This window comes from Dermacentor silvarum, chromosome 3 (genome assembly GCF_013339745.2).
Source record: "Dermacentor silvarum isolate Dsil-2018 chromosome 3, BIME_Dsil_1.4, whole genome shotgun sequence".
Classification (NCBI taxonomy): Eukaryota; Metazoa; Arthropoda; class Arachnida; order Ixodida; family Ixodidae; genus Dermacentor; species Dermacentor silvarum.
In genome coordinates, this window is record NC_051156.1 from 197,708,483 (window position 1) to 197,724,312 (window position 15,830).

At 48.8% G+C, this 15,830-nt stretch overlaps 1 protein-coding gene across 1 annotated transcript in view; it reads right to left on the reverse strand.

The window, feature by feature from the left end:
- Nucleotides 1-855: 855 nt before the first annotated feature.
- Nucleotides 856-15,830, reverse strand: part of LOC119445131 (pyrimidine-specific ribonucleoside hydrolase RihA) — a 59,972-nt gene continuing 44,997 nt past the window's right edge. Inside the window, exons 3-4 of the mRNA XM_049664893.1 lie at nt 2,302-2,438; nt 856-1,234 (exon numbers count right to left, since the gene is read on the reverse strand). Coding sequence (XP_049520850.1) covers nt 884-1,234; nt 2,302-2,438 — 488 coding nt within the window. The 3' untranslated portion in view covers nt 856-883. The remainder of the gene's footprint in view (nt 1,235-2,301; nt 2,439-15,830) is intronic.

The window sequence follows — 15,830 nt, forward strand, 5'->3', positions numbered from 1 at the left end:
GAAAGTTGCGCTCCGCGTTAAGATCAAGGATTGTCTTTTCAGTAATCTATAAGCTAGAAAGGCTTTGTAGGAAGAAAGATCCAGCAAGAGCTGTAAAATCCGAATGTGAACAATATGCATAAGTTCGTAGATTGCAAGACAGTTGTAATTTACAGCATACCGTTGCCCTGCGAAAAACACTGTGTTGGCCAGACCAGCAAATGTTTAGACGAGCGTTTACAAGATCCCGACAAGGTGAAGCGGCCAACTGACGAGTTCCTTGGACTGCATGCTCAGCATTGTGGTTGTTACCCAATGTTTGATGACACTGTCATTCCAAGTAGATATATGGACGAGGTTACCCGCGTAATCATAGAGACTGAGCGTATCGACGCACTTGGGTAATCGTGCATAAGCAAGCCATCGATAGCATTGTCCCATACAGAATTGGATTTCCTCTCCAAGCAGTAGTAAAGGCTGAGTTTTAGCTGTGTGTTTTGGTTGTCTTTTTTGTTTTCTTCGTTAAAACCTGCTGATTCCACGTGATCTGTATCGCGGCGAGCTTGAGATGAATCGTATGACTTGGTGTGAAAATAAAGACTGGTTGCAAGTAGCGCTACGTGTGTATTCTTTTGTGTCTTCTCATGTCCTTGTTCCCTGGTCTTGCTACAACGCGCTCGTTTCAAGATGAACAACCAACAAGCCCACATCGCCGCTCTCATAGGATACGGGGACAAGGCAGTTCGGGGGAGGGGGGAGCATTCACGGTAGACATGCAGTACGTTTGTTGTATTTGCCACATACCCGACACACCGGTGCGCCCGGAGACGCCGCAACGACTAGTAATAAAAAATAATGTTAGGGCTAGAGGGCCAGTTGTTCTGAAAGGAGCAGTTCATTTATTTCACGCTCCAGTTGGGTCGAAACTATATTTGAAGTACTTTTCGACAATGCCGACGTCGAAGCTTTCCACGATCGTCACGTTGCGTTTCACTTCCGGCAGGATCTTGGGCTCCCACGCGTGGACAAGTTGGCCTCTCGTGTACTCGCCGCACCTCTCGACGTTCACGCGATGCTCCAGAGTTTTGGTGACGCTCTCGGGAACCGCTGCTGCGAGAACCGCGAGGAAGTCTCCCACGCTGAAGCCGCCCGGACTCTGGCCTCCGCTCAGGCAGCACTGAACAGTGTGAGTCGTGATGTCCCGCAGAAACTTCTGAAGCTTGCCCGACTTGTTCGTGATGCTGTAGTAGGTGTTCTGGGAGTGGGAGAAGCAGAATATGGATGGAGTTAGGTAGGGAGGCTTACAGGAAAGCTTTGGTATAGCCTGTACAGAGGAAGGACATGGAGGCGATATAAGATAAAGAGAAGGTTTACTATACTGTGTGCGGATGAGGTTTTCTACGATGCCGGAATATTTCGGCGGCCTTTCTTCAGAGCCCCGAAAAAAGAACCACGTAAAAGGTAACCTCGTGCAAACAACTCTATCAGATGTTTTTGAGGACCCTCGAAAACGCTTTCAAATTATACTTATGCCCAGAAGATATCTCTAAAATGCTGCAGAATTCAACTGATTAAATAACTAATCGTCTGTGCAACTGGAGACGACTACGAACAGCATGTCGTCGGTCTCAGATGTACCACTCTATATTTAAAAATTGGTACTAGGTACGTGAGAGATACGATATATATTGTAGCGAGGAGATTACACCAGGGAATAACGCGCTATATCCATCACCTATTCTGACACCAAGCTATATATAACATATAAACACACACACACACACACACACACACACACACACACACACACACACACACACACACACACACACACACACACACACACACACACACACACACACACACACACACACACACCACACACACACACACACGCACACACGCACACACGCACACACGCACACACGCACACACACGCACACGCACACACGCACACACACGCACACACACGCACACACACGCATACACACACACACACACACACACATACACACACACATACACACACACATACACACACACATACACACACACATACACACATACATACATATATATATATATATATATTTATATATATATATATATATATATATAACGTGTGTCAAATGTAACATTATAAAATGTAACAGTATTAAAGTTATGTATGGGACTGCAGAATAGCATATGTGCATGCACATAGAACTATTCATGAAGAACGGAGTAGTTGGAAACGTGCTCGCGGACATTTTTTTTCTCATGTCAATAAATAACAATAGTAATAAATAAGTGAGTCCTCGGCAGCCTTCCAGATATACTAACCCATGGCACAGTTGCCTGAAGGGCTGCCTCCCAGGGAATAATAGTTATGGGACATGTGGCTCTGTCAAGAACAACCAACGCTGCTTCAGGATCCGTGAAAAAGTTGAATTCCGCAGTAGGATTGGCATTGCCTTTCGCTGCAGCAAAAACAGAAAGAAGCAAGATTATTACCGCATTCTTCCCTGTACTCTGCTAGATGTGGCGGCCGATTGATGTAAGTGTCGGCCGCAAGAGATTACGGGGCGGGTGTTACGGGATGGGAATAGTTGCTCTGTTGAGGCACAAAACTTCTAATTTACTGAGTAATCGCGTAGGTCATAAGGGTTGCAACATATCGAATTCTTAAATTCCAGGCTGTATGTGCAGATGCTTAGCGGGAATTCAACATACCCATCGCCAGCCCCGTGTCCTGTAAACTTTTGCGGCCGACTGTACGTGATTTCGCACGGACTCTGCAGAGGCCACGTTCACCAAGGCGCCCTATTTGCGACACTTCCACACACACTGGAGCCGCAGGTTCCTAGTGGCCGGGGCGTTGTGACGCATAAACAGCGCGAAAAAGGACGCGAAGTCAGATGAGAAATGCGCGAAACAAGCGCTGTCTTCAAGCCAATTTTGGTTTATTCGTAGTCCTAAGCGCGCGCAAGTAGGATACAAAACTTATCCCACTAATCTGGCATACTAAACAAAAACTAAGATGGACTGCGAGAATCTAACATTGTCGAACGTAGACCGCGATGCACGGAAGCGGTGGAAGAAATCTTACGGTTAGTAAGGCGCAATATCGCCGCTTCCGCGGGATAACAAAGCAAGCACACACAACATCCCGCAAAAATTATCAATAAATACTAAATTCATTGACTGTCTTCCCCTTTCCCCCGCCCCAATTTCATCGAATAAATACAACAATCCTGTTTCGAATCCCCACCATGCACCATATACATTTTCCTCTTGTTTAAGAGGCCTGAAAAAGGCTGGACAGGAACGAAGCTACCTACCTATACAACAAACTGCCTGGTAATAGTAAAATTATGCATCACATTAAATGCTCTTGTTTTAGGCGCGCTGTAAAGAGCGAGCTCAACGCAGGCTCTGTTTTGTGTTTATGGAGTGATATGTGATGGTATGCGTTAAGCATATCTAATGGTTTTCCTCCATCAACCACGAGAGGTGCCCCTCAAACAGCTTTTGCTGTAGTACTATAGTGAATCTTCGTCAAATCTCACGATGTCAGGCGGCTCGCTTGCTCGCCCACTCGCAAACAAACAAACAAACAAACAACAAACAAACAAACAACAACAAACAAACAAACAAACAAACAAACAACAAAACAAACAAACAAACAAACAACAACAACAACAAACAAACAAAAACAAACAAACAACAACAAACAAACAAACAACAAACAACAACAAACAAACAAACAAACAAACAACCAAACAAACAAACAAACAAACAAACAAACAACAAAACAAAACAAACAAAACACAAACAAACAAACACACAACAACACAACAACAACAAACAAACAAACAAAACAACAAACAAACAACAAACAAACAACAACAAACAAACAAACAAAACAAACAAACAACAAACAAACAAACAAACAAACAAACAAACCAACAAACAAAACAAACAACAAACAAACAAACAAACACAAACAAACAAAAAACAACAAAACAAACAACACACAAAACAAACAAACAAACAACAAACAAACCAACAAACAAACAAAACAAACAAACAAACAAACAAACAAACAAACAAACAAACAAACAAACAAACAAACAAACACAAACAACAAACAACAAACAAACAAACAAACAAACAAACAAACAAACAAACAACAACAACAAAACAAAACAAACAAAAAAACAAACAAACAACAAACACAAACAACAAACAAACAACAAACAAACAAACAAACAACAAACAAACAACAAACAAACAACAAACAACAAACAAACAAACAAACAAACAAACAAACAAACAAACAAACAAACAAACAAACAACAAACTCGATGCTCTACCAGCTACAGTAGAGCAGTGTCCATTGTGACATGTTGATAGGAAGTTGCGAAAGGCCTTTAACGAATACATAGGTTGTGACCTACTGACGGGTGTGGAGATAAAAGGTGCTGCTGTCCCTCACCATAAAGGGTTCCACCCAAGATGTATATATGCCGGATGCCCTCCGAGATTTCTGGCGCCGCGAGCAGCGCGATGGCCAAGTTTGTCAAAGGGGCCATCAAGACGAGCGTTTGTTGTCCTCGGTTCTTCTTCACCAGCTCGATCATTTTGATGTATCCGGGAGTCTGGGGATCGCCAGCTGGGTTCCTCGACATCGGATACTGCGCACTGACGCCTCCGAAGTTGTCAGGACCGAAGTACGTCTTCTCAGTGTCCCAATGGCCATCGATTGGTCTGTCGGCACCTTTGTAAACTGGTACCTGTAAGAAGAGGTTGCCAGTATAGGGTCGCTACCTGTTCTGTTGTACTTGCTTATAAATAAGTTGCTGGGACGAGGCTAAGGTATAAAATGCCTGAGCTGCTCCGTTTATGTCGGCTCTACGGTAAAACGTTTTTTTTAATGATATCTAGTGATTTGGCATAAGCCTGTGGTGACGCGCAGTTAACTCAATGTTTCCTGGCCTGTGCTAATAGGTGTGTGCTGTGCACAGCTGTTTGAGCCAAATATACTCGGTTGCGATGTATCCGTGACTTTATTTTATAGAGTGTTTGCAGTTTGTTCCTTAGCTGTCTCTATTCTTTAACTATAGACTCCAAAGCGAAACACTTAATCAGCTGAGGCTAGTTAAGTAGTCGCTTTGAAACTTGTGGCATTAGTCCTAAAACGATGCCGCCATGAAGAGATACAAAAAAAGCCCTTTTAGATAAAACAAAGTCCGATCGTTTGGAAGGTCAATGTTTAAATAACGACGGCAAGCGATCATGATAGCGCTCGCGTGTAGAAAGTCACAGCAGTCGTTTTTGTAAAACCACAGCTTGAAGTACCGTAGCATACCATGTCTACCGATGCTTTGTTCTTTTTTTTTTTTTTTTTGTCGCCCGTTGTTTCTCGTTCTAGCACTAAAAACATAAACTTTAGCTAGCACTAACCGACCTGAAGCAAAAATGCATTATTTTTCAATTTGGCACCCAAACTGATTCACTGCTGATGTCATCACTATACGTCATTAATATGTGTTTTCGCGCATCTTTTGCCGTTTTCGTTAAGGCAAAAAGTTTCTAAAACTTGCGAACTTGAGTCGTTGCGTATTCTCGGACGCAATGTACTTCTACTTTTATCATTACACAAATAATAACGTCCATCAAGCATATTGATGGACGTTATCAAGCATATTGATGGACTCCGCGTCGCCCGAGCGACCACTTGCGCCCGCCGGGCCGCAAGGATCCCCAAGGCTCCGGTGGGAGGGTAGGGTTGCAGCGTTCTGCGCCGCCCGAGCGGCTGTATCTTGAAAGCCATCTACGGCGAGGGCACAGTCCTCCCAGTGCTGTGTTTTCGCGGCTTAGTTCGCGTTGATGCGAGCGGCGGGGCGGAGGTCAGTTCGCTCGCTGCTGCTACCGCGCTTTACTCACTACAGCGTTTCGAGAGCGCGCTACCGCGGACATCGAGTGATATGCGGTCATGTTTGCTTGTGCGCGCGTGACACCGTGCTTTTTAATTTGGTTAGTATGTCTACGTTTACAAGTGTATACGGCCGATAAAACTACTATCCTTACTTCGTGTAGCTGTCCACTAGTTTTCTATCGCAATCTGTGACTTTTTTTTTTTTTTGGGGGGGGGGGGGGGGGGGGGGGGTTGTGGGGGGGGGTCTCCTTGACCTCAAAGTTATGAGCTCGAGATCGGGTACTGCGCACTGACGCCCCCGAAGTTGTCAGGAGGCCTATTTGTTATGCTGGAAGTGTAGTAGAAGGGTAGTTCAGCTTACTATAATGTTGCGCATTATTTCCAGCACAAACATTGCCTTTCAGCTGAAGAAATGCAGAGAAAGTTTTAACAGTGTAACACTTCCTTATTGTGCTCTTTTAAACTTTAATATAACTAATGCATAATACGAATGGTTACCAAGCTTTCCGTGTTTGTTGTTGGCGTTATTATCAGTCCTTGATTCACTGATTGATTGATCGATGGAATTTAAAGTCTAAAGCAAAACCAGCGCTATGAGCGATTCCACAGTACACGGCACGCTCCGGGTTTTGTCCCCAGGGGTGCTACGACAATGAGCGTAGTGTAAGTTCCGCTCCGCATCTGTCCGCCATATCCGACAACGCCTCAAAGAGAGCTGAAAACAGCCGAGCCACCCTGCCAATCCGGAAGTGACGGCAACATCTCGTCGGAGTTCCGGTGAAATCCGCCTCTGCACATCGGATCAACGAAAAGCGCTTCGTCGCGGAACCGAGTGATCCACATAGACCAGTGGAAAACGCAAACCTTGTCTACATCGGAGGAGAAGTAGTTCCGGCAGAACACGCTCTTTCACATGGGCTCCCACGACTATTAACGTTTTAGCCGAAAACTCGTCAAGTGAACCTCCCTCGACTATCTGATCGGATTACAGTCGAGAAAAGCTGCGTTTCAAGACCAAGTTAAAGTCCATGAGTGAATTTTTCGTCATCCCACGCAACTTTGAAAATTCGAAACGGCGGAAGCCTCATTAGGCCTCAGTAAACTTAGCGCGTGTGCGACCGCCTCACCACTTGTTAATACCTGGATCGCTCCTACCGAGCGTAGGAGATGGCTGCTTCAGAAGATGTGGATCTCCAAATAAACCCTCCGCATCCGATAACAACGCGGACGAAAACGGGGACAAAAGCCGAATTTCCGAAGCGGGGACTAGCAAAAGACAGGGGATTCGCCGCCCACAACCAGGCGACGTATGGCTGGTATAGTTAGCTCTATCGCGGCGACAGTGAGAGGCTGCCAAGCACAATGACAGAGAAAAAGGCTTCCAACAACAAGAATAACATAAATGGACAGCCATTATAGTTGGCGGCGCAAAAGGAGTCGGGCAAAATGGCGAGACGGGCACCCGTCATCGCAACATGCGCCCGGTGAAGGGAAAGCCTCTACCACCATTACAGAAGAATGACATAAAGATAATGCTGAAGCTCCCACAAGGCACTAATGCTCAAGGAATATCTGAGAACAGAAATCCACAAGCGATTATTCGGGCTACCTGGATGGTAATCCCAAGAAACGGGACCGAACGAACGAAAAATTACGGGAGAGTATTTCATACTGCGAGTCCGAGAGGGAACGAAGATTTTCATCGTCTCCACACCTTCACTGGAGGTGGCGGATGTCATTCGTCGAATCACATGCATGGAGCTGCGAGGCAAACAACACCCCTTCAACGTGTACACGTAGCGGATCCAGAAGATAGTCACAACGGGGTAGTGCACAGATTTCCAGCGCGCACCGAATCAGCAGATCTCCAGCAACACCTGCGAGTCAGGACCCAAGGAGTGACCATCGAAAGGGCCCGAATGCTACGAAGCTCAAACACCGCTCTCCTCACCTTCTCGGGAGGCACGCGCGCCGAATGCGTCTACTACATGGGAGTAGAGTTGCCGTGTACGGAGTACAGACTCACAATCCAAACGTGCCTAGAATGCATACAAGAGGAACACCGCTCGGACGTGTGTCCGAATCCCAAGAACATGTGCCGGGGCTGCGGACTCAAAAATCCACCCCCTCAAGGACACGAATGATCAAAGAAGTGAGCCGTGTGCCGGGCGGTGGGGTAACGATAAAATATGATAAACGTATTCAGAAATTGGAAAAGGAAAACGCGCGACTAAGAAAACAGCTCTTAGGAGAAGAATGCAAATGAAAATCACTAGAGAAACAAACGTCAAAATTAGAGGCGTGCCTCGATCGATAGCAGAATACAACAGCTGGAGGACAACTTCGAGGGTACTGACCAAGATCTAGTCGATGCTCTTCAGAACAGGTACAGAGGACCCTCACCCGCGACGGGATCGTCCTACGCGACGAGACAATAGGCGGGGGACCCCAACCCTGAAATTAGACGAAGAAATAACGTACGCGGAAGTATTTGAGATGGTACAATCCGCACTTAAAAAATCGGCACCGGTCCCAGACTCGATCACAAATTCAATGATTCGCCTGGGTAAGCTCTATGAAAGGGTGATCCATATCAGATTGCAGCGATATCTGGAAGAGCGGAGCTGGTTTCCGGACTCCATGATAGGATTTCGCATGGGTTTATCTTGTCAGGACGTGTTCCTCCATACTTAGGGACAAAATTCTAACTAATATACCGAATGGCGACGAGACAAATCCTAGCACTAGACCTTAAAGGAGCCTTCGACAACGTCTCTCACGCCGCAATACTGCAGGAACTCGAAATCGCGGGTTGTGGTCAGCGCACATACAATTACTTCAATACAATTACTTAAGAGCGTTTCTTTCCAACCGCGAGGCGAGCATCAGTATTGGTCGAATCACATCGAAGATATTTAAAATGCCTAACAAAGGAACACCTCAAGGAGCGATAATATATCCTCTGCTCTTCAACATGGCGATCGGATACCCGACCTCGGTTACACGCTCTACGTGGACGACATCACGCCGTGGTCGAGCAGAGATTCCCTAGGGGATAAAGAATATACGCTCCATAGCGCAGTATTAGTGGTGGAGAAATTTTCCCGATAGAGCGGGCTGAAGTGCGCACCCGAAAAATCTGAGGTGATCCGGATGCACGCGAAAGGCTACAAATGCAGAGGGTTCATTAACATCTAGGTTGAGGGCCAATTAGTCCGAGAGGTACCCACGATGCGAGTCCTGGATTTGTGGCTTCAGAGCGACGGGAGAGCAGTACAGACACTCAAAACCCTCAAATCTGCAACCTACAACATGGCCCAAATGATACATCGCATGACGTATCGAAAGGTAGGAATGCGAGTAGACGATACCCTAAGACTCGTACAGGCCTTATTGGTGAGTCGAATGACGTATCATTCGATAATCCTGAACAGGGAGTAGGAAAGGCAGGCCAACACGATAATCCGAACCGCTTTCAAGGCTACTCTGGGCCTGCATAAATGTACCTCCACGGAGTGCACGTTAGCTTTGGGATTGCACTAATAGTTTCGACGAAGTGAGGCAGGCCACTCTGATGCGACCGAGGGAACGCATCAGCTTCACGAAAACTGGTAGCGCAATATTGGCTAGACTCAATATCCCAGCATACGCATTTATCTCACTGGACAGCAGGCCGTACCTCTCCCTCCTTCGGTGTGATCCAAAATTACCGTAGCTCCTATTCATAAGAGCATGCAGTCCCGAGTACAGAAATCGGAGGATGCTTAAGCTTCGCCTTTAAGAGTGGAGCGCGATAGTGTTATCGTGCTCCGTTCGCATCACATTTTCTTTATGAGTAGGCTTCCCTGCAACACCTAACGTGGGAAAGCCAGCTTACAACGACCAGGCTTACGCTGATCCCCTTAATGTCGGCTTCACTTTTGAACCTGACTGCATTGCTGGGAAGACATCTTTAGAGAGCAATTTAAACCGTCTTTTATCAACATGTGAAGGCCCTAGGGTCTTTTTTATTGTTCTATTAATTGTTTGCTGTTGCCCCGAGGCACGCGCGTGTCCAAAGTTTAGAAAGGCTTCGTTTTAAACATTCCCCTCAATGTTGCCTAGAACCAAAGTACAGCGAAACACCATCAAAATTGGAGGACGCTTAAGCTTCGCCTTTATAAGACTGGAACGCGATAGCATTCAAAGATCTCTGGCTGCTTATTAGAATTTTTTGTCATATATTCAAATTACAATCCGACACTATCACGCCTGTAGGTCGTGGTTAAGTCGTACTTTACGATTTTTCTAACGGATTTTACTTTGAGAAATTCAAATTTCTCTCACTAACGCCTTGCGCCACGTGGAGGGCCTGTGTGGTCGGGGTTGTTTCGGGATGATGTGATTCGGTATGATTATTTCCGCCAGACGCCGATGCTTAACGCAGACGCCGGATTTTCTGCGACACAGGGCCCTGAACGCTGTCGCGTGAAAAGGAAAGTTGCAAAGCACGCGCAAAACACATTAAAATGATGTACTCTAAAAAATTACACCATCTTCCCGTAGGGGAACCCTGAGTGGTATGCGAAGCAGCCATGGGGTCGACTCAAAGTAGTTTTATCAGCTGTATAAACTTGGACATGCAGCAGCACCAGCAACGCGCAGAACTGTTGTCGACGCCGTCGGCGTTTTGCCCGCGTTCGCACCGAACGCGCGAGGCGCTAGTGACTGTTGCCGGTTAGCGTGCCAGCGCCGCCGAACGGCGGCGCTGGCATCGAGGCACCCTATTGCCGGTGCCTCTGGGCGCCTACCGTCGCGGCTCTAACCTAGCTGCTTCGCATTATCCCGCGCGGAGACGCAGGTGTTGCCATTCGTTAGGCAATCCGGAGAGGAGAGGAGCGTCGGAGAGGAGAGGAGGAATGCCGAGAGGAGAGGAGGGGAGGAGGGAGGAGATGAGATGAGATGATACAAGGAGACGAGAGGAGGGGGAGGAGGATGCGCATGCGCAGTAGGGGTGTGGAGTCCGCACGGCGGAGGGAGGAAGGGAGGGAGTGACATAGCCCCGACCATAAGCTGCTTCGCATCTAAAAGGCGCGGAGGATCCCTAAGCCTATTCTTATGAGATGAGAACGCGAAGGCGTTTCTTTCGGCTAGGTTGCCGTTGCGGACGGGTGCTGCGAAGTGGTGTTGCCGAGCTGTGTTATAAAGAATGGGGCCAAGTGAGAGGCCGAATTGTGTATACATGATTTGGTGCAATCAAAGTGGTGCTGACACCACTTTACCTTTTCTATTTCGTCGTCGAGGCAGCATCCATCACAGGTCTCGGGTATATCGAGGCAATACGATCGCGACCGCGCTCCATTCCGCCGTAGCAGCCACCTACGCCGCGGCTGCAGGTGGTTGGTGCGGTGGAGTGGAGCCCGCGCTGAGTGTTGCTGTGACAGATGTGGGCGCCGGCTTCAGTTCCTATGGGAGAGGTCACGTGCTTTCGGCACACGGCTCTTGCGGACGACACTTGCGGACGCTAGCTGGCTGCGCGCTTTCGCCAACCTAGCCAAGAAACGCATTCGCGTTAATAACCATGGGTGCAACACGTACTACATGGACGCAGCTGCGTATGCAGAGGCGACCGGGCCGCGCTACCAAAGGAGGTACGCCCTGGCAGTTGTGAACGTGATCTGCCAGCAGCAAATAACCGCATCGGCCACGGCGGGATACCCCACCTCGGCCGAAATCACTCGCCAGTGGCGATCGCACTCGCTCACGCGGAGCTTTCGCAAAGGGACTCGGTCGTGGTCACGGACTCCCAGGAGACATGTCGCATGTTTCTCAAGGGGCACGTGACTGCGGCTAGCCTCGCGATGATCCCCAAATCCTTCAACCACGGTCATCGCTACTCTGGTGCCCGGGCAACGTGGGGGTACAGGGGAACGAAAAATAGACTAACGCGTTAACTCGAGGCTCTACTAATCGAGAGACGGCGTCCTCTTCCATAACTCTAACCACTTGCACTACCCCTCAGAAAATCCCAGCAATTAAAATGCCCAAGACATCCTTGCTCATCAGCGCGAAGTCTGCAGAAAATACCTGCCGCCTCACCCACAACTTAGCGGGGAAGATGCCACTGATTGGCGTAAAATACAAATAGGGGTACTCCTCCATCTAAAATTGCTAAATGTCATGTATCCTACTCGCTATATAGCCAACTGCCCTTGGTGCGGTGACATACCAACCCTAATACATATAACCTGGGAGTGCGCTAAGCACCCTCATAGGCCAAATGCCAGTAACACGATGGAGCAGTGCGAGGCACAGCTCGCCCGCTCCGACCTGGCAAGACAAAAATCCTTCATTAGCCAGGTCAGGCAGGCGGCAAAGTCCATTGGGGCCCTGGACTGAAAGGCTCCGACCACCTCTCCTTAAAATCTTTTCCAGTCCGATAAAGGTTCTATTATTATTGTCTACATCAGTCCACTGAAATTAACCGTAACACTATCGAGTGAAGACTAGTACTCAGCGCTTTGGATGATTCGAGCAGTTTTTGCTTAACCAGCCAATCAGCTCAGCCGGATTTGCTCAACTAGCCAATCAACGCTGATTGAAAGTGATATCTCCGAAAGGGATTGTCCGAAATACGTCCCCAGATTCGTTGTCCCCGACATGCTGCGCGATACTCACCTTCGTTCTGTTGATGACATTCAGTGTCCTAAGCGTGTTGTTGTAGCCGGTGGGCAGGTCGGCGTTTCCCGCGACCACGGTGATGGCTTCGATGCACACGTTCGAGAGCCTCGCCGCCAGCGTGATTGCAAGGGCATCGTCTACGCCGGTGTCTACGTCGAGCAGAAGCCTCAAGCAGGGGTCCCGATTATTTGGTCCAACCGAGAGGACGGCGGCGGTGTTCACCGCCAGGATAAGTGCGGCGCACGCGAAGCGTATACACGTCGACATGAGTGCAAACACTGCGTGACCTACTAGCCAGATTTCGCATGAGCTAAAAGTACGGTGCTGCGTTTCACTGCTAGGCAGAATGCGGCGACAGAGTTGCAGTTCCGGATGTTGGAACAAAGCATACAGCGAGAGCGAGGGGGAAGCGCTCATTTACAGGTGCGAGCTCAGCTGTATACCGTATTTATTGCATAATGCTCGCCCTAGCATAATGCTCGCTCTCCGTAATTGGCGGTCAAAATTTTTATTTTATTTTATTTTTGCTCAAATAATCATCGCGCCCTCGAAATTTGTTGCAGCGACTGTCGTATGCTTGCTCCGACGTCATTGTTGACACCGACACTTAATATAGGTCGGGCCAGAGTCACATTATCACCAAGGTTTAGTTAGTTTCTCCAAAAGGGGCCTTTGTAGTGTCTTCTTGTGTAGAACATGCATATGCTGTTATTGCAAAGGCAAGTGATGTTTGTCAGCCCGTCGCGGCGAGAAGCGCCCCTCCCGGGAGCGGTGGATGGACTGGTGCGCGTTGGTTGGCCCGTCTTCTTCGTCTGCCTCGACCTGGCCAACGTTCCGGACCATGAAATTAGGTGGTCGCACGCCGGACCGAGCAGTCAGTGCATGCCTGTCTTCTGGATGTACGCCGTGCCAGTTCGCGCCGGAAGTTGCCAGGGCTTTTTTCCCAGCGTACGATCAGGCTCCACCACATTTCGTCTGTCCATACTGCCCTCCTCCGCAACTTCGCGTGACTCCCAATCGGTCAGTCATCGAAGGCATGCAAGTGCCGTTAACAATGGCTCCACCATTGACCAGGCAAGAGCACGCTAAGTTACCAGACCCAGATGGGATCTTTTATGAAGTGCTCAAGAACATCGATGGTCCTGCGCTGCAGTGGCTGCTTGACTTGATTGATGTAATTTGAACAACCGGAGAGCTGCCTGAATCATGGAAGCATGCTGAATTTGTGCCAATACCGAAGCCACGAAAGCCCTCGGACAAGCGTTGTGCAAGCTTCTTGAACGTATGTTGTCAGCGCGCATCTCCTGGTGGTTGGAAAATCATGCCTGGTACCATCCGGCCGAGGTTGGCTTTCGACGGCACTTGGGTACGGAAGATGGCCTAGACCATTTGACGTCCATGGTGCTTGTCGGAGTAACAACAAGCATCATTCGAACCATCCTCACCATGAAAGAGAGAGAGAGAGAAATAGAAGAGAGGAAAGGCAGGGAGGTTAACAAGACGCACGTCCGGTTTGCTACCCTGCACTGGGGAAAGGGGGTATAGGGATGAAAAGAGAAAGAAAGGAAATAGAGAGAGCAGAGTTTCGCGCACATTTGACACTTCGCACGAAGTCTACAGACGGTCGCCAAGACCTGTCGACTTGAGGTAGTCCAACAAGGCTTTCGTGGCTTTCTGTGCCATCGACGCATACGGCCATGGTCCAAGGATCTTCATTCCGAAAATGGTCGAGAATCCAGCCGGTTCAATGCTGTCCGGAGAGCTTCACGCTCGACGTCGAACTGGGGACAGAGACATAAGACATGTTAAATTGTTCCTCTGTTTCCACAAGACTCACACATGACCGTATCCCCCATTCCAATGCGGAACGAGTAGGCCTTTGTAAATGCCACCCCGAGCCAGAGGCGGCACAATACTGTCGCCTCAGAGCGGGAAATGTTTGATGGCATTTGAAGCTTCAAGGATGGGTCAATTTTATGGAGATGGCACTTCGGGTTAAGAGAAGACCAATATTTGTGTGTCATGGATGTTCATAAAGCCTACGACAATGTTAGCCACGCGGCGACCATTCGCGTAATGCAATGGCTCCAACTTCCACCGCGCGTCTGCGAGTTTGTGATGTCCTTTTATTGCGATAGCAATTATATGGAGAGTCCAGACGCATTTCTGCCGTCGCTATCGCCGTGGTCGTCGCGGTGCGGTTCTGTATAAAGTTCACTGGTGATAAAATCGTCGCCGCGCGCCGTATGCTGTCTGTGCGAGTGAACGTGGGCGAGGGTGAGCCGCCGATCACGGCTCAATCTCACGCACGCCAGGGAGGGAAGCGGGAAGGAAGCGTACCTCTTCCGTCGCGTGCAACGCTCCGGGAGGGGGGGGGGGGGGTGGTAGGGAGGGAAGGGGAGGTTCTACTCTGGGCGGCCTGGGCGGCTTTCAAGATACCGCGGCCCGGGCCGGCTAGCGTGGTCGGCCTGGCCGGCCGGGCCGCAAGGCTCCGGGAGAAGGATAGATGGTGGGGGCGGGGGCGCTTTCTATTCCGGGTGACCCGGCTGGCCGTGCGAGCCCGCCCAGGCAGCTGTATCTTGAAAGCTATCTGCGACGGCGACGTAGTCCACATGCACTGTGTTTTCGCGGCTTATTTCGCGTTGATGCGAGACGCAGCACGAAGGTCAGTTCACTCGCTGCTGCTGCCGCACTTCCTCCAGCGTTTTCGCAGCGACTTTCTGCGGTCATCGAGTGAGATGTGTTCATGTTTGCTTGTTCACGCATGACACCATGCTTGTTAATTTAGTTAGTATGCTTATGTTTACAAGTTTATACGGCCACTAATTTGCTATAGCAAACGATACTTAGCCTTTCGAGCGAAACTGCGGCTTTTTGTTACACCACACTTTCTGTGTCCGAGTCGGCAAGGAAAGAACCGGACATTTTGTTTCGAAGCGGGGTGTACCGCAGGGCTCGGTGCTGGCTCCGATACTGTTTAACATTGCCCTATTGCCCCTCGCATGGCAACTCACCCGTATTCCAGATAACTCCTTCCTGCTGTCCGCGGTCGATGTGACAGTGTGGACACTACATGCAGACCTGCAACGCCAACAGGATGGTTTACAGACTGCCCTGATTAAGACTTCAGACTGGTGTGCCCGTATAGGACTGACACTTTCTGCCACAAAGACTGCATTCATGTCCATCACCAATAGACCAGGTCGCCGTCGCTTCCTGCAGACACCCATTTGCTTGAGCCTAAATGGCCAAGCACTCACCACTGTATCAA